This window comes from Schistocerca serialis, chromosome 1 (assembly GCF_023864345.2).
Source record: "Schistocerca serialis cubense isolate TAMUIC-IGC-003099 chromosome 1, iqSchSeri2.2, whole genome shotgun sequence".
Classification (NCBI taxonomy): Eukaryota; Metazoa; Arthropoda; class Insecta; order Orthoptera; family Acrididae; genus Schistocerca; species Schistocerca serialis.
This window is the reverse complement of record NC_064638.1, coordinates 292,366,527-292,385,715: the sequence shown is the minus strand read 5'-3', so window position 1 is coordinate 292,385,715 and position 19,189 is coordinate 292,366,527. Positions and strand designations below refer to the sequence as shown.

Genomic DNA, 19,189 nt, shown 5'->3' with positions numbered 1-19,189 from the left:
ATTCTATGTACCGACTTGACAGAAAATCCTAGGAAGTTCTGGTCTTATGTTAAATCAGTAAGTGGATCGAAACAGCATATCCAGACACTCCGGGATGATGATGGCATTGAAACAGAGGATGACACGCGTAACGCTGAAATACTAAACACCTTTTTCCAAAACTGTGTCACAGAGGAAGACTGCACTGCAATCCCTTCTCTAAATCCTCGTACAAATGAAAAAATGGCTGACATCGAAATAAGTGTCCAAGGAATAGAAAAGCAGCTGAGATCACTCAACAAAGGAAAGTCCACTGGGCCTGACAGGATAACAATTCGATTCTACACAGAGTATGCGAAAGAACTTGCCCCCCTTTCTAACAGCCATGTATTGCAAGTCTTCAGAGGAACGAAAGGTTCCAAGTGATTGGAAAAGAGCACAGGTAGTCCCAGTCTTCAAGAAGGGTCGTCGAGCAGATGCGCAAAACTATAGACCTTTATCTCTGATATCGATCTGTTGTAGAATTTTAGAACATATTTTTTGCTCACATATCATGTCATTTCTGGAAACCCAGAATCTACTCTGTAGGAATCAACATAGATTCTGGAAACAGCGATCGTGTGAGACCCAACTCGCTTTATTTGTTCATGAGACCCAGAAAATATTAGATACAAGCTCCCAGGTAGATTTTCCTTGACTTCCAGAAGGCGTTCAATACAGTTCCGCACTGTCACCTGATAAACAAAGTAGAAACCTATGGAATATCGGACCAGCTGTGTGGCTGGATTGAAGAGTTTTTAGCAAACAGAACACAGCATGTTGTTCTCAATGGAGAGACGTCTACAGACGTTAAAGTAACCTCTGGCGTGCCATAGGGGAGTGTTATTGGACCATTGCTTTTCACAATATATATAAATGACCTAGTATATAGTGTCTGAAATTTATTGCGGTTTTTTGCGGATGATGCTGTAGTATACAGAGAAGTTGCAGCATTAGAAAATTGCAGCAAAATGCAGGAAGATCTGCAGCGGATAGGCACTTGGTGCAGGGAGAGGCAACTGACCCTTAACATAGACAAATGTAATGTATTGCAAATACATAGAAAGAAGGATCCTTTATTGTATGATTATATGATAGCGGAACAAACACTGGTAGCAGTTACTTCTGTAAAATATCTGGGAGTATGCATGCGGAACGATTTGAAGTGGAATGATTATATAAAATTAATTGTTGGTTAGGCAGGGGCCAGGTTGAGATTCATTGGGAGAGTCCTTAGAAAATGTAGTTCATCAACAAAGGAGATGGTTTACAAAACACTCATTCGACCTATACTTGAGTATTGGTCATCAGTGTGGGATCCGTACCCGGTCGGGTTGACAGCGGAGATAGAGAAGATCCAAAGAAGAGCATTGTGTTTCGTCACGGGGTTATTCGGTAAGCGTGATAGCGTTACGGAGATGTTTAGCAAACTCAAGTGGCAGACTCTGCAAGAGAGACGCTCTGCATCGCAGTGTAGCTTGCTGTCCAGGTTTCGAGAGGGTGCGTTTCTGGATGAGGTATCGAATATATTGCTTCCCCCTACTTATACCTCCCTAGGAGGTCACGAATGAAAAATTAAAGAGATTCAAGTGCGCACAGAGGCTTTCCGGCAGTCGTTCTCCCCGCGAACCATATGCGACTGGAACAGGAAAGGGAGGTAACGACAGTGGCATGTAAAGTGCCCTCCGCCACACACCATTGGGTGGCTTGCAGAGTATAAATGTAGATGTAGACAGTCTGCCGACAGTTGAAGAGGGTCGTAATGTGTAATAGGCAGACATCTAGCCATACCATCACACAGGAATTCCAAATTGCATCAAGATCCAATGCAAGTACTATGACAGTTAGGCGGGAGGTGAGAAGACTTGGGTTTCATGATTGAGCAGCTGCTCATAAGCCACACATCATGCCAGTAAATACCAAACAATACTTTGCTTGGTGTAATGAGCGTAAACTTTGGACAATTGAACAGTGGAAAAACGTTGTGTGGAGTGACGAATCAAGGTACACAATGTGGCATTCCGATGGCAGGGTGTGAGTATGGCAAATGCCCGGTGAACGTCATCTGCCAGTGTGTGTAGTGCCAACAGTAAAATTAGGAGGCGGTAGTGTTACGGAGTGGTCGCGTTTTTCATGGAGGGGGCTTGCACACCTTGTTTCATGTGGCACTATCACAGCACAGGCCTTAATTGATGTTTTAAGCACCTTCTTGCTTCCCACTGATGAGGAGCAATTTGGGGATGCGATTGCATCTTTCAACACGATCGAGCACCTGTTCATAACGCACGGCCTTTGGCTGAGTGGTTACATGACAATTACATCCCTGTAATGGACTGGTTTGCATAGAGTCCTGACCTGAATCCTATCAGGCACATTTGGGATGTTTTGGAACACCGACTTTGTGCCAGGCTTCACCAACCTCTCCTCAGTGCAGCACTCCATGAAGAATGGGCTGCCATTCTCTAAGAAACCTTCCAGCACCTGATTGAACGTATGCCTGCAAGAGTGGAAACTGTCATCAAGACTATGGGCAGGCCAACACCATATTGAATTCCAGCATTACCGATGGAGGGCACCACGAACTTATAAGTCATTTTCAGCCAGGTGTCTGGATACTTTTGATCACGTGGTGTACTTGTCTAGGGCATACTGAATGATGCCTTTGGATTTTTTCCATTTGTTCTACACATGTTTGTCCTCATCACCGAATATTTGATGCTGACTGCTGAGATATTCTGAAATTTCTATCCTGTCACCTGTGCTGAGCAAATATATCTTCCTACCTTTCTTAACATTCCTTGTAGGACCAGTCATCGTAGACGCTGTCACAACCTTATGATCACTGATACTTTCCTCTAAGTTAACTGATTTGATAAGTTCAGTTCTGTTTGTTGTCAGAAGGTATTAGGACGTTACCCTCATGAGCTGGTTCTCTATCTGCTCAAGGTAATTTTCCGACAAGACGTCCAGAACAATGCCACATGATTCCCTGTCTCTGGCACCAGTTTTGATGGCATAACACTCCCAATCTATACCTGTCAGGTTGAAGTCACCCCTATTACAATGCTATGATCAGGAAAATTACTAATGATATTCTGCAAATTCTGTCCGAAGCACTCTAAACTACAGATCCTGATGCAGTTGGTCTATAGAAGCATCCAATCACCATTTTTGATCGTTCTTTGATACTCAGTTTCACCCAGATTAATTCACATTTGGAATCCGTGATAACCTCGCTAGATTTTATCGAATTTTTTACTGCAATAAATACGCCGCCACCATTGGCGACTAACCTATCCTTACGATAAAAATTCCAATCTGAACTTAGGATTTCATTGTCATTGATGTCTGGTTTCAAACAGCTTTCTATTCCCAATACTATTTGTGCATTATAACCTTCAGTAAGTGATACTACTTCTGGGACCTTTCCTTGGATGCTCCTGCAGTTTACTAAAATCTTGTTAATCTTTTCTATCTCCGATCTGTGAGGACCAAGATTCTCAGAGGTTGCTGTGGCTGATTTATCGGGCAAATCATCTTTGATCCCAAGAGAGGGGTTCTCTAACATAAAAAAATCCATTTGTGCCGCCACACGTACTCCATTACACTAGTAACCGCTTCCTGCATGTAGTGCACGCCTGACCTATTAAGGGGAACCCTACAATTCTGCAGTCAATAGTGGATGTCGAGAAATTCGCATACGATACCATCGCAGAGTTGTCTGAGCCTCTGCTTTAGATCTTATACTCTACTCCAAACCAGAGGGCTGCGATCAACCCTGGGTATGATACTACAAATCGATAGCTTAGCTTCCACACTGTGTGCGTTGCTAGTTGTCTTCACCAAATCAGCCAGCTACCGAAAAGAGCTGAAGATGGCCTCAGAACCCAAGCGGCAGGCGTCATTCGTGCAGAGACGTGCCACTACATGCAGCCGGTTGCACCCAGTGTGCTAGATAGCCGCTGGCAGGGCCTCCTCCATATCATGGATGAGACTTCCCAGCAAACATACCGAATGCACACTGGAACTCTTTCCCGCCTTGCCTGCTATCTCCCTGAGGGGCTCAATCACCTGCTAGCATTGGAGCTCTCAATGATAAGCATAACCACCCTCTGTACTTCTCAAGTTTAAAGGAATAGTTGACCATTCACTGGATAAATATGTTACCAGTAGAACGCTTCATAATGGGAGGGAACCTCCAAGGGATGCAGTCACTGTAAGGTCACTTTTAAAGAAAGAGAGGCTACTTGACAATAGGTGTAAAACGAAGTATAGGACTACAGATAAGAGAGATGCTAATGAAATTCCTTTGGCTGTCAAGAGAGCAATGCATCATGCCTTCAAAGACTACCATAGCAAAATATTGTCAAATGGTATGGTGTGTGTGTGTGTTGATTAAAATGTACAATGAACAAACCTCATTCATTTTGTGTGTGGAAAAGTCAGTAATTTCATAATCTCTTTAGCCAGCTTGCAAAGGTAATTCATAGCCAAACACTGGAAATAGTATATTATGAAATTATTTAACCCTTTCTTAATTTTGTGGTTGAACTCTGTGGTTGTGCAACTGACATCCACTTTTAAAAAATCCACTATTACTGTAAAGAGCAATAAGACTTATACACGAGATAGGTCTTGAAGATTCATGTCATGAAAGGTTCGTGCAGCACAAATAACTAACAGATATAAGATCCAGCAACTGCAGTATATAACATTTTATGTATGTGTAATTATTGTTACTCCGTTTCTGCTGTTTGCAAAAGCTATCATCTTGTTGGCTTCATGCCAAGTTGGGTAGGTTAGGTTAGGTTAAGCTAAGCTAATGGAAAGTGAGCAGTCTGAAGGAATATGCTCACAAGAATTACCATATTTACCCAATTATGAGGTGCAGTTTTTTCCCCCAAATTCATCATTCAAAAAATAGTGTCATCTTATATTCACAAATTAAACTATTGCTTCTGAAGTTAACCTTTTTACATTTTTTGATAAATTACTCTAGGGCTCGTCTTACATTTACAGAAGAATCTTTGGCTATTGTGGTCACATGCAAATTTATTTTGAAGAATTTGGAGGATTATGGCTGAGCAAACAATACATTTGAACAGGCTGGAGCTTTCCTAATACTAGATTGACCTCCTTTTCACAATCACATGATATATGGCTTACGTGGCTCTAGTGCAAGGGAAATGCGAGAAACTATAAAGTAGGCATTGTAACAGTCTATTTCTCTGCTTAAAATTTTTGTTTTTTGTGGAATTCGGGAGGACATAACATTAAATTCTGTCGTATTGCAAACTCTTGATGTATTTTAATAAATTTGCAACATTGTACACAAACATTTCTGCTAATTTTCAAGTAAAGGTAACATTCAGAGACGAAAATGTTGTTCTTCAACAAATATTACTTGGTTCCAAACCAAAATCAATATTTTATTTGGTTACGAGAGGTCATAACGATGTACAAAAATGTATTGCAAATGAGAAGTTAGGTTGCTGTTCACATATTAAGATAAGGGTAAAAATGTTACCAACTTTTAATAAGCTTTAGAACTAGATGGTAGCATGCACATGAAACAAGAAAGAAAATTAATCCAGAATTGAATGTCTAACCAATGATATATAATGGTATTTAACTTACTATAATTGTTGTTGTGAGAATAAATCATAGTGGCAAGACACGTTATGGTCATAGTACCATCAGAGGTCATTAGATTGTGGAAAAAGCAAAAGTTCAAGAATTGGACTTAAAAATGATTGTGATATTACATATATGTATTTGTTGTTACATATGACCTTCACTCTAGAAGGTATTGCAATCTGTCTTTCACATTTGCTGAAGCACAGCAGTACAGAGGAGTTGAAGGGGAAGCAGTGACATCAGTTGGATGAGAACGAGGCCAACGAGAAAGATAGGTCACGCCACGTACGTCACACGAAGGATGTCACATGACTGGTAGCGTCCTTGCATCTTCTCACTTCAGAACAGATAGCGCCTCTGTCTAAAATGCGTCCATGAAAGTTTTATATGAATTAAAGTCGTGCAGGGTACACACATACTGCATTTCTGAATACTGGTAAACTACAATGCAAGATATACTTAGAAACATAGCAATCGAGAACACAGTTGTAGGCATATGTATTTAACAGCTGAAAAACAGCAGGTCTGGAATGACAAATAAAACATATGTACCCCAATTAAGAGTTTATTCAATTTGTTAGCTTACTAACCAAGCCCAGTTTACGTCTAGATGTTTGTGGTTTTAGACATTTTTTGTTTGTGGTTCATTTTTGTCTCCCAGTTACCATTAAAGTAATAACACCACACAATAATTGCATGAACGAAAGGAAAGAATGTGATCAGAATTTTTTCTAAAATGCAGTTACAAGTAACTAATTTTCGACAGGCTCCCACATAGAATTCCATTCATGACATTATTTGTAAGTATATGAACATTTCTATCAGACAGCGAAATATTCAAATCACTGTGATCGAAACAAGTTAAAAGATACTTGTCGTACGCATTTCTATACTAGATTACATTCGTGCAAGGTGTAGAGAAATATATGTAGACCACCTTTGTTTTCAGTAGGTGTGTTTTCCTTACACGAAAGAAAACGTCAGCAACTGATATTTTTCCTGATATATTTCGCCGATTTTTGTCTAAGGTGTTTCATTTTTAATGAGTGAAAATTTAATTACAGAAGATGCTCATCTCTACAGAATGATTTTGACGAAGTTGTGCATTATGCCATAGTTTTGACAAGACTTGTAGGACGATCACCTGAACATAATAGACGTACATTATTTCCTGTTTTGCACAAATGCCACATTGTTTCTATGAGACATAATAAAATTGCTTCTATTAAATACTTTAAGACAGGAATTATTATGTTCTTGGATTTGAACAAACCCGATTTATCAAATTATCAGAAGCGAATTCTCACCTGTATTTTTTTGGCATATTTTATTCATTGCAATTAGAAAAAGGCACCTGATAATGAGGAAGAGGTTTTCTCGAAACAGTTTGTGCAAAATAAAGTAAGTTTTAACATATTATGCAGTTGTTTGTCGGTCAGTTCTACCAAAAACTAAAATCTCACTTGTAGTTTGACAAGAACTTGTCACTTACCTGTCTCTTGAGGAAGACAGCGGTAATGCAGATATTATGTTTATGGAATATGGGTTATTAGTTTTTTTGGAAGAACTGCTAAATCATTTCAGGGTTTTCCGCAGTGGAAAAATTTCTATTTGGTGTACTGACTGTGTAGTAATTTTTAATAGACATTCACAAGGGTACGAAGACAAAAAAGTACACTTTGTCAGTATATATATTGCTTTGTGTCTGAAGAAGGCACTGCAAAATGCATAATATAAGTTTTGTATTTTTTCCCATTTTATGCTAACTATATATCCTAAATAGCTCCAATATAAAAGTGAACATTTACCATCTTGGATTACCAGTTTACTTCTCTTCTGGCCCTCTAACTGTCAAAGCAGCACCTACATTTACAAATAGAAGGAAGTGATGGAGAAGAGACTGAATAAAAGGAAATGAATTTTCAAATTGAAAGGACATTTTCAGTTTATAAGGGCCCCTGTGTCCAGGACAGTAGTATTTAAAACCTTTTTGAATGTACCCACATGTGTGTGTTGGCTTACATCTGCAACACCTGAGATAAACTATCATCAAACACTGTACTACAGGTAGTTTCCAAAAATCAGCAACAAGCACTATAAGCACTATTTGATCAACATTAAAATTTCTTTAGCTTTATGTTTTCTGTACAACATGAATGAGTCTCTCTATCCTAATAACCCCCCCCCCCCCCCCCCACACACACACACACACACACACACACACACACACACACACACACACACACACACACACACACACACACAGAGAGAGAGAGAGAGAGAGAGAGAGAGAGAGAGAGAGAGAGACATGAATATACCAAGAATAAACATCAGTAGATGTTTTTCATTTTTCACTTCATTACTAACTGAAGTGTAGTACAGCATGAACCATTTATGAAGACAATAATGAACAAGAACAAACATTTAATATACATAATTTATTTTAACAAATTTGTAATTCTTTCAAAAACAGACATTTTCGTTACTCATAACAGTTGATATTAATTGAGGTAAGATAATAGGATGCAAGGCTAGTTCATAAACATTAGGCAGGTAAATTTGTGGTATGTTTTAAACTCACTACAGTAGTGTGATAAGTTTGTAAACATAATTTTGCATCTTACTGTGAGCTTTCAAGTTTCCAGTAAAAGTGACCCTATTTGCCCCTTTGAAGATTTTAATGAAACAAGATGTTTCTACATATTGGTGCTATACATTTCATGGCAATAAGATACTGCCTTAGGTCAATTTATTATTCATTTAATGATACCATTCTCAAAAATTTAGAGGCAGTTTAAAACACTTCTAATAAATTCTTTACAGGCATTGTAGAAAATATGATAGAATTAGCCAAATGATCACAAAATCTGTTGCTGCCATGGATGTGACACCAAGAAAAAAATATATGCTTAAATCAGACCAAATGCTTGACTATATAAAAGAAATTACACACAGTTCTCTGAAAATGCTTCCTATTTGCAGTACCACTGCAATATTTGCAGTAGAATTTGCTTTATCAAGCTGTGTGTATGGACATGCAATCTGAGGTATAGGTGCCAAGTGTGGTGACACGGGAACATTTGTACCAAGATTTATTTTCTGCTCCACTCTGTTTATCTATGTATTCTACATCATCATGACACCTCTGTGCTCAATGTAATTTTAATGTAAACAAACCAGTCGGAGAAACAACGTTACATATAAGCATTAATGCATTATGTATTTGTAGATTATCTGTGAAATGTATGCAGTCTGAACAAAAATAAAGAAATGAAAACTCAAGCAATCAAGTTGGGTACAATTGTGTCCTGTTGCACTTTTCATTATTAGTAAAGCATGAACAGACACAAAATCTAACAGCAGGAATTGAACCTGTTACATTCTATTTCCTACTATGTGAAATGAACAGAATGGGAGGGTGGGGATGCAAGTATGACAAAAGAAACAAAATAAACATACTTCACAGAGGAAATAAACAAATTCCTGACAATTCATGGTGTTGCCATGGCATTATCTGTAAGTTACTGAAAACATCATCCTCAACAACATCAGAAGCTGCAGCATCACCATCGGCAGCAGTAATAACATCAACGTCACTTTTGAAGGATGAGGAGTCAATAAAAGCAACATTGTGTAGTGCTGTGAGCAATTGGAAAATTATGCTGCTCTTCATCCAAAGGATTTTTTAGTCAAGGACAAAAAAAAAGATAGAAACCTTCAAGGTACGGTTTCGTAATCCTCCACCAAAATATTCAGTCCATTAGAAATAAAGTCCAGCAACTACAAGTGGAACTATAGACACCTCACTCGTTTGCATCACAAGACATTGGTGTAGAGCACCTTAAATAAGTCGTAATGGTTTAAACTCTTATGATTTAGCATGTCAGTATAGCAGAACCTTTATGTGGGATGGTGGGCCATGCATGTATGTTAAGCAAGGGATTATGTATGAAGTCAGAAATGACATTATTTCATAAAGTGAAGAAAAACATCTAGAAATATCAACCATAAAAATATGGGACACAAATATGTTCCAAAGCCTAACCATATTATGTATACACCATTCAGCTAGCAGTGATATGGAAATTTTCATCGCAAAATTGATCCAGGTCTTAAACATAATTTGTCACCCAAGCAAAATAAATTGCAACATCATGTTACACACCCTGATTAAAAGCAGCAGTGTGTAGCAGCTCATGCATAAAAACTGAATAATTTGCACATGTACTTTCTATAATCAGTTATGGTATAACCTTCTGGGAGGTAAATAGGCAGAATATATAAACAATTACAACTACAACAGAGGGCTATACATACTATATTAAACAGAAGCAAGAGAGCTCACTGCAGAGTGCTGTTTAAAATATTGGATATCCTGACAGTTCCATGTGAATACAATTTTCAAACAGTGAGATACATAAAGAAAAATATTGACCAGTGCCCAACCAATAGTTGCTTTCATGAACATGGAACCACATCTAGCCACTACTTACACCTCCACAGGAAAAACAAAGTAAAAATCAAAAATAGTGTGCTACATAATGAAATAAAATTGCACAATAAGAACAGTGAGATATCTGCGAAACGTGATAACACGAGAAAGTACATAAAAAGAAATAGTAGCTTTGTAGAGGGCTTCAAACTTGCGTGTCAGTCCTAAGCTTCTTCACTTTCCTTGAATCTAATTTGGACTTACTTGCCTTATCATTATGCATTTTCTCAAAATTGTTAATGATTATTCTGTTGGCACAGAGAGATACATATTCTAATTTGCTTAACAATGTGTTGTGAAGCAAACATATACATTCAGCATTATCCACTGTTTTCACGACTTTTGACATGCATATCTTCTGAGAAATGGAAAGCTGTTTGCCACATAACATAAATTGCTGAATAAAGTCATTCACAAGCAGAGAGAGTGTATATCACACTATTCCAACTGTGATCACTACTGTCTCTGTAGGCAAAGTCAGTTTAATGCTATCCTGTTCCTTCACAAAGTTGTGAGAAGAATCTACCTCAACGTCTTTGTGCAGCTGCAACCATTCAGTACATTTGTCACACTTAGATTTCTGAAGGGCTTTCCTAGCTGCATAACCTCCTATGTATGTCAAAATAGGTAACATGTTAAGTGAAATATCAACCATACCGAAGGTGATGTCCATAATATCAGAAAAAAATGCAAATGTCAGTATCACAATCTAGTTGCTGTTGGGTAGGAATCGTGTGTTTCAAGTGTACATTATCATTTTGAGCTGCAAACAGTACATCATTTTTGAATCTTAATTTTCTTTCATTTTCTAAATCTTGGATGTAGCTAATGTAGTAATTTGCCCCACTCAGCTGTCGGTAGCACCCAAAGTGGCCCTCTAAATCATCATTTTCCTAGCAATATGTAATCAATGTCATATTTCTCAAATAAGTATAGAATTATTTGCAGAAAAGATTCAGTTGTTAATATTAAAGACTGGAATGTCTGTGATTTTAAAGCATCAGTTATTGGAACAGATACTCTCCAAACTTTTAGCAAATGGCACAGATTATTTAGAAATGTCACCTGATTGTCTGTTGTCTTCCTGGTGGCTTCTCTGTAAGGATCATTGAATCTCTGGCCTTAAAATACACTTCTAACATACACAGTCTTCCACCAGTTCACAATCAACTGAAGGAAAGTCACTGTCTGATCTATCTGCTCAGTAACATTAGGCAAGTTCTTTGTTGCATGTTTCAGAGCTACTAAGTCATTATCATTGAAAATTTTCAAAGCTAATTTCACATTTTGTTTCTGAATAGACGATGGATACAGCACTCTAGCTGATAGTGTGTGGCCATATTTGACTAAAGAGTTTCTTTCTTTCTCATATACCAACTCCAAATGCTTATACTGTGCTGTCAATATTACTGAATGATCAGTCATGTCAGGAAACAGTAACACTTTATTAACACTTCTTTTTGTCTGCCAATTGTTCCTGACACATTTCAGAATATGTACAGTATCAAACATTAAAAAAAAAAAAAGTTTCTTGGAAGAATCTAGAGGGTGTTTAATACTGGGTTGGAGAATTCTAGTGGGGGTGAACAGTTCATATGCCTTCCTGTTTACACCGTTGTTATCTGTTATCAGACTAACAACTTTGAAGCCCACTCTTTCCACCATGCGCAGAACATTACTGATCAAAGATTTCAGCTCTTCACTTGTCATTATAGCTACTGGTATAATTTATACATCATCAACATATTTAGACAAGAGAGGAAACCATAAAAACCTGTGCTGTTTTCGCACACATCTCAGGATGAAAAACCTACTCCCGTGTATTGAGCCAGACTTAAATGAAAGCTGTAGTTGCACATAAATCTCATGTAACAAAAGAGACGCTAACAACTCATGTTTTTTTTTTTTTTTTTTTTTTAATATTTTACCCTGTTTTTTAAATAAGGACTCGTTTGAACTGATGAAGTGACTAACTGGTAATTACAAATTAGTTTCTGCAGGGTTTGTGGGTGGGGTAAAAACATTAAATCACATTTCCTCAAGGCGCTGTATGCACTGTCAGTGGCACATTGCTTGTATGTACATTCTGTCATGGTCTTGTTGCCATAGTGTCTGTTGTTTTGGAGATTTGTGATACATGAAGTTGTTCTACAGTAAATTTCAGTTGCGCATTTTCATCATAATTTGGGATAGTCTGCAGGCAATTGACAGCACAGTTTAATTTATTTGTAACAGTAGGCAAAATTTCTCCTTGCTCAACCATTGACATTACATTTTCTAAAATGTTTATGGAAGTTATTTTCTTCACATCATTGATGGATGCCTTAGTTGCAAAATGAATTCCTTCACTAACATTTACCCTAAAGCTCAAATCACTGTTAAGTGATGAATGCAGTAACACAAGGTATTCTCCTGTCTAATCCCAAAAAACAGGTATGCAATTTTCCATCACCTCTAATCGCAGACCATTTTTTGCTGCAAATTTTCTGTCCTTCTAGCCACACAGAAACGTCATTGAGACATCAAAGTGAATTTTGTTGGAGGTGTAAGTTGTTTGAATCAATACTGTCGTGAATAGCTTTTTGAAGATTATAGTCTTTTGCATCGGCAAGACGCCTCACTTTTGTAATTGATTTAGAACAGTGTGAGGGAGTGTTGGGAAAATAGTTGGCACAGCATTTTCAATGAGTTTTGGAATTATTCTGGGAAATTCTTTCAGTTGTCCTCTGTCCATAATTATGTCCCATCGAATTACATATGATTCATCGAAGTGTATTACACAAATATTTGGCCATGTTAGTTTGGTTAAGTCTGTTGGGATATTTCAAAGCCACAGTGCACATTGACTCTAGTCAGTTGGCAAAAAAAATAGTCATTCTCTCAGTTTCGGAATCATAATTCAACCAAAAGCCGAACACACCACATCAATGTGGCTTTTCAAGAGTTCCAGATCTAGAAATGAAATGAAACAGTATTTCAATGCATTGCATCGAAGTTACAGTGAAGTTTAAGATCTCTAAATCATGTCAGGATAAACACACACAGACAGTTAGAATCTTCTAAAGTAGTAAACGAAGATGCATTTGAGGTTAACATATCTTGCGTACAATTATCAATGTTTCGCACACACCACCGTAAATATAACAAATTGTGGATGTATCACCACTACACATACACCTATACACACGTATTCTGTTGATGCACTTAGTTAGAATTCACTTTTGTAGTACCAAAAACAAACACACCAAATAGCAATGCAATACACACGTTGCTTCCACTAGCAAAACAAGACGCTGAGTGTGATGTCACGTTAACGCGCCGTGGCCTGTATTTCTCGTTGGCTGCGGGATGAAAACTGTATGATGAGTGCGCAGAGGGTAGTGGTGAGCAGGCAGCAAATTTAATCATGCTGCCAATCATGGTAAGCTTTGCCACATACTTTAGCTTTTTAGAAATTCTTTTGAGAAATTCGGTGTTCTATTTATGCTCCGTAAAATGAGCTGCTCCCTCAGCTATATAGGCAAGCAGACCTCGTCCAGCCGTGCAGGGAAAACTAGTGTGCTGGGTTGGAGGCTGCTAGAGAGATGACAGCCCCAAAACCCATGCTAACCACTGCAAACAGCTGTGGCTCCAATTCTACTATATCAAATGTAGCTCCTGCGGTGTTGCCTGTAACGGCAGGATGTACACAGCTGATAATAAACTCTGGCAATGGAAAGGACAATCCTGACAGTGCTGTAGATTTGGTAAGTACACTGGAAAATAAAATTATCGATTTCAATAAAGAAAAGTAGTACTTAAATTAATCCTATTTTTAGTGTGGTGTGGCACAGGCAGGGAGAGCGTCATGCAATTGTGATGTGTCTCAACATTCAGGTACTAAGTCAAAGCAATCACATGAAGCATCTACTACAGTAACATCTGGACGAAGGCCAATGATGCTAGATTACATGGAGAGAGATGCAGTGATGAAGCAATGAAGCCACAGGCCCGTTTCTGTCTGTTGGCTGCTGTGAGACACCGATCTTCTCAGGACACTGGCCGCCTAACCACCAAATGTGTTCCCAGACAATAACATTGCCTACAAAGTGCAGCTTCAAATGTCAAAAGTAAATTATAGCGTTGTCTGGACTAGTGCATTTTTCACTCAATAATTACAGCATTCTGTTGCTGCCTGTGACCTGGTTGTGATTGTTTTGATGGTAGTTTAAGTAAGGTTAGCCAAAACCAGCAGATTGATGTGTTTGTTCATTTCTGGAATAGAGCATTGTGCCAGGTTTCAAACAGGCACCTCACTTCTTTTCTTTGGAAAAAAGTACTGCAAAAGATTTAGTTGGAAGATTTGAGGCAGGTACATCCCAATCTAAGATAAACCTGAAAAGGCAAGTTGTTCAGGTGTCCATGGAGTCCCTAATGTTAAAAGGCATTCCTAAGAGAACTGAAAAGCGAGCTTAAAGTCTAGGGTATCCAGAGTATCCCGTGCTTTTGAACTTTCATACATGTGACATACATACATCACATGTTACCTACAAGACAGGTTGTACTAGTGTTGGCTGAAACCATGTACGTTTTTCTGCGAGCTTTATGTAATCATTTAAAAGCATCCCTTCCCGCCAAGCTAATTTCAATAATGTTAGTCACATTTGTTTTCTCACATAAGTTTTGCGCTGTTTGATGAGTGGAAAATAAAATGGTGGCAGTCTGGGCTCAGATATTAATGGCTGTTGAAAAATATGTGATAAAGGATAAAGAAGGAATAGAACTAAGTAAAACCAAAATCTAAAGTTGCTACTGGAATTCCTAAAAGTCATAGCTAGTAATGTTTGTGCGTATCTTTGAAGAACAAGATGTTAAGAGTCTCTTTGATTTTGAGACTGGCTGCTCAGGTTGAGCCATTTCCAACTAATATGGCAGATGCCCCCTTAGCTCCCTGCCTCTGTATGTTTGGACAGAATCAGAAAAAGCTCTGGGTCAATGTGACTTATCAGAGAAAGATAGCTTGAATGAGTATTTTACATTTATGAAGAGTACGGTATCCAAAATTTTGGATAAATCCCCGCTGGTGAATTCTTTTGCATAGGGCATTGTATGTGTAGACACAGAAGCGACAATTAACACCAATGTTGAGAAGAGATGGTTAGGCATATCATTGACGTATCTTGCTACCTTAAATAATACTGGAGGTCATGAGGCTGATGCCATTGTCCGTGAGTTCCAAAATCTATTAGCGATCACGCTAGTAAAGGAAATCAGAGTTTGATGGGTATTGCATTTGCCCCCAATCAATTCTGGATGGTGGTATTTGAGGGTAAGAATGGACATGAACATTTGAAGACGTGTCAAGGTTGCACGCATTCTCGTCCATGGAAATGCCATTGTTGAAAGAGATTTGTCTGATAACTCCTTTCTGATCAGGAATTTAACAAAAGCCTATCCATAGTACTTCATACCATTCACCATGTGGCCAGTGTCGCTGGGATTGTTATATCTGTACCCTTCACAAAGTAGTTAATACATTGCATGTGAAACGCACATGGTAAATACCATAGGTAAAAAAAGGGCAGTTGAGTGACTTCACTTAATGTACATGTACTGCTCTGTTATTGTGCCTTTGAGTTGCTTCATTCAAATTGTATTTAAATTTTATTCTTAGATCTCTTTGTAAAATATGTAATTTTTTACTGAAATAGATAATCAGATTAGGGAAGGATGGGGAAGGAAGTTGGCCGTGCCATTTCAAAGGAACTACCGCGGCCTTTCCCAGAAGCCGGACGCAGGTTTGAACCGTTGTCCTCCTGAATGTGAGTCCAGTGTATGAACCACTGCGCCACCTCACTCAGTATACAGATCTGCAGCTTGTCATGGTAACAAGCTGGTGACTATTTTCATTTTCCCATCACCTTGGTAGTACTCCACAGCAGCAAGTGTCTTTAAGAGGTATGGAAGCCAGATAAAGTATGTTGGAAGGATGAGGCAATTGCTCTTGTATTTGTTCTAAACTCAAAATGAATTGTTGCAGCAGCAGCAATAAGGCACAGAAAATCAATATAAAGTGGTAAATTGTGCTTGACAGACAGACCGTTTAGATGACTGCCACACTGATCACTGCGGAAGCCCCGAGTAATTATAGATTCAGTGCAGTACAGGAGAAATTGCACTCCTGCTTCAGTCTTTAATGCAATATTTTCTGACTTTTTAAATGAGCAACACAGCAGACTTTGTTATTTGCTCTGTTGTTTTCCAAGATTATGTCCTCGAGATTCTGTTGCCTCCAGAGTTCACTGTATTTGATGCCGAACTATCAACAATCTTGATGGTGTTGGAGCAGATGAGATGTGCCATGCCTGCTAAATTCTTCATCTGTTCTGACTCCCTTACTGCCATTCAGTCTCTGCAGTGCTTGTATCCCACTTATAAAGTCACTCAGGATATCCAGGATGCCCTCAGGCTACAACAGCTGGGAAAGAGGTGTCCTTTTTCTGGGTACCAGGGCACGAGTCTTGCAGGGAATGGAAGGGCAAATGTAGTGGCCAGGGAGGCACCTCTTGACCCTCAGTTAGTTCAGTGTACCATCCCCCTGCATGCTCTCATCTCATGTCATCAATGGGAAGATGAGTGGCTGAAAGTGACAGCCAAAGAACTCCCTGTAGTAAAAATCCTACAGCGCAGCAGTGGTGTACCTCCTTCCAGCCACTCAGACAGGATGAGGTTCTCCTTACTTATCTTTGTATAGGCCATAGCCATATGACGTGGGGCTTCTTGCTCTGGCCAGAGAACATCGACAGATTTGCTGACAGATCTGCCTTCTATTTTAGGTAACATTCACACGAATGTGGTAAGAGTTGTAAGGTTTTGTCATATGTCCAACTCGTTTTCTAAAATTTAAGGTATATGTTCTTAATGTGTTAACAGGATGATAGGTTCACCCATGTTTTTTGTAAGTGGTCACCATTCGCATTTCCCTGTGCCTTTCTTTTAGCGCTTCTATGATGTTACTTCTGTTTTAATCATAGGTGTAGCACCTTGTGTAGCTCAACATGAGTGAAGTGCAAATGAGTGTCATGTTATAGATTTTCTTCTCACTGTGTGCAATAATTTGGAGACTTATCCTCATTCTCTTGTTTTTATGCAGAACTGATAACGTCTCTGTTGAGTGCCCATAAGCTCCAAGACACACACAAATATACCGCATAGTTTATTGGGAGTTAATTCATGTGAATCATGCAGAATATCACAAAACACCTTTACATTTCTCATGGTCTGTTGGGGGACAAACTATTCATTTTATCTCTCATATTGCATTTCTGTGGGCCATTGTCTTTGGCTCTTCAGTGTCACGATTCGTCCTAATTGATGATAAAGATTGATACACCTTTGTATTCATACCATGTTGAGAAATGCTGTGCAGAGAGTACTCTAGTGTTAAATTACCAGTTAGCATAATGACCACACTCAGAAACTACAGTCTGACAACTGTGATTTCATTGAGCATTTCTTTGCAAAATACAGGTAGAACCAAAAATGAGTTGATTCCATCACAAAGATTTTTGTGTTCAGTGTACATTATTTTAACTGTTTCTGTAAGCAGAATGTCGGCTTTATGTAAGAAGACAGTACCAATCTTGAGTTGTATGTCTATCATTTGCACATAAACAGCTCTCATACATTGTTATACTTTCAGGAATAAGTAGTCAAAAGGTAACATGTAAGTTGAACGAGATAGTTTTAAACTGTATTTTTCAGTCATTACGAACAGAGAAATCAAACCAAAAATGTTCTGCCTTCGCCATAGTGTTCCTTTATAGAACCATGCTTAAGGAGGTTTCAGTCTAGTGCTTTAAATTTAGTGCACTCTTAAACTGCTGTGTTAGAAGACTTCTGAGTTAAACAAATTGAACAACTGACAGTTAAAAAAACAACAACAACAACAACAACCACCACCACCACCACCACCACCACCACCATTGGCAACCAGAGATGGGTGGTCGTGTGTGTGTGTGTGTGTGTGTGTGTGTGTGTGTGTGTGTGTGTGTGTGTGTGTGTGTCATCTAATTTTTGGCCGAAAGCTTACTTGTTTGACAGTCTTTTTGCTCTGTCTCTCTGTGACTCAACATCTCTGCTATATGGTGAGTAGCAATCTAACCTTTTTCATAATCACACAATTTCGTTTTGCTTCAAGAAATAGATATAACAGGTAAACAAAATTATCTCATAAACCACAGTCCTGTGTGTAACACTAAAACTTATAATAGACTGGATAAATATGAAGCAAAGGAGGGGAACCTCTAATATCTCATAATTGATACGAAAGAGTTGTTACATTGCTGCATGCTAAACTGCATTGCAGTCAGTCAATGAGATGGGCCATGACAAATATAAACTACTTACAGTAAATTTCCGTTGGCTAGTAAGGCACTGCATATCTAACATGTTAACTTGAACTCCATCAATCCTCCCCCCCCCCCCCCCCCCCCAAACATGTTTAAACACAGTTTTCACACATTTTTCTTTTGTTTCAGCTTACAGCAGCTGGAGGTCTGCCTCCTGGTGTCGATGATCTTTGGATTTCTTGTGGATCACGGAAGACTTGCCAGTATACCTGGGACATGTTGCGTAATACAAATGTTGAGTTTCCTGGGAAATATAAACCTCGTTTCCGTTTTGATAGATTGTACTTACGCAATTCTCATCAAAAATCTGTTGTGCCACAGTTTTTTGGCCTTGTAGGTATTGAAAAAGTAACTAGAACTCAGTCGTATCCAAGTGATCATTGGGGTATCCAGGTACACTTTACTATTGAAAAGAGGTGAATAAATGTGTGCTTATTCCTTCATTTTTAGTGTTTTTTAACTATATATGCAAGAAAATAGTAGACTTGAAATCTTTCGTGTTACTCACTGTGGTGTTATGAGGCAAAAACATTTTTTGTTTGTGTTTAGGAAATTATTTTGTTGAATTACTTAGACATTAACAGTATTATCAGATGTATTGTGATTTTTACATTTTCTTAATATTTCAGTAAATAAATGGATAGAGCTCAAA

The 19,189-nt window shown here is 38.4% G+C and overlaps 1 protein-coding gene across 7 annotated transcripts in view; it reads left to right on the top strand.

Moving 5' to 3' along the window:
* The window catches only part of LOC126468850 (tyrosyl-DNA phosphodiesterase 2-like), a 162,047-nt gene extending 142,858 nt beyond the window's left edge, over positions 1-19,189 (top strand). For all 7 annotated transcript variants that reach the window (XM_050096589.1, XM_050096583.1, XM_050096588.1 and 4 more), the window contains one exon: positions 18,667-19,189. In XM_050096589.1, the coding sequence (XP_049952546.1) occupies positions 18,667-18,957 (291 nt within the window). In that variant the 3' untranslated portion in view covers positions 18,958-19,189. The remainder of the gene's footprint in view (positions 1-18,666) is intronic.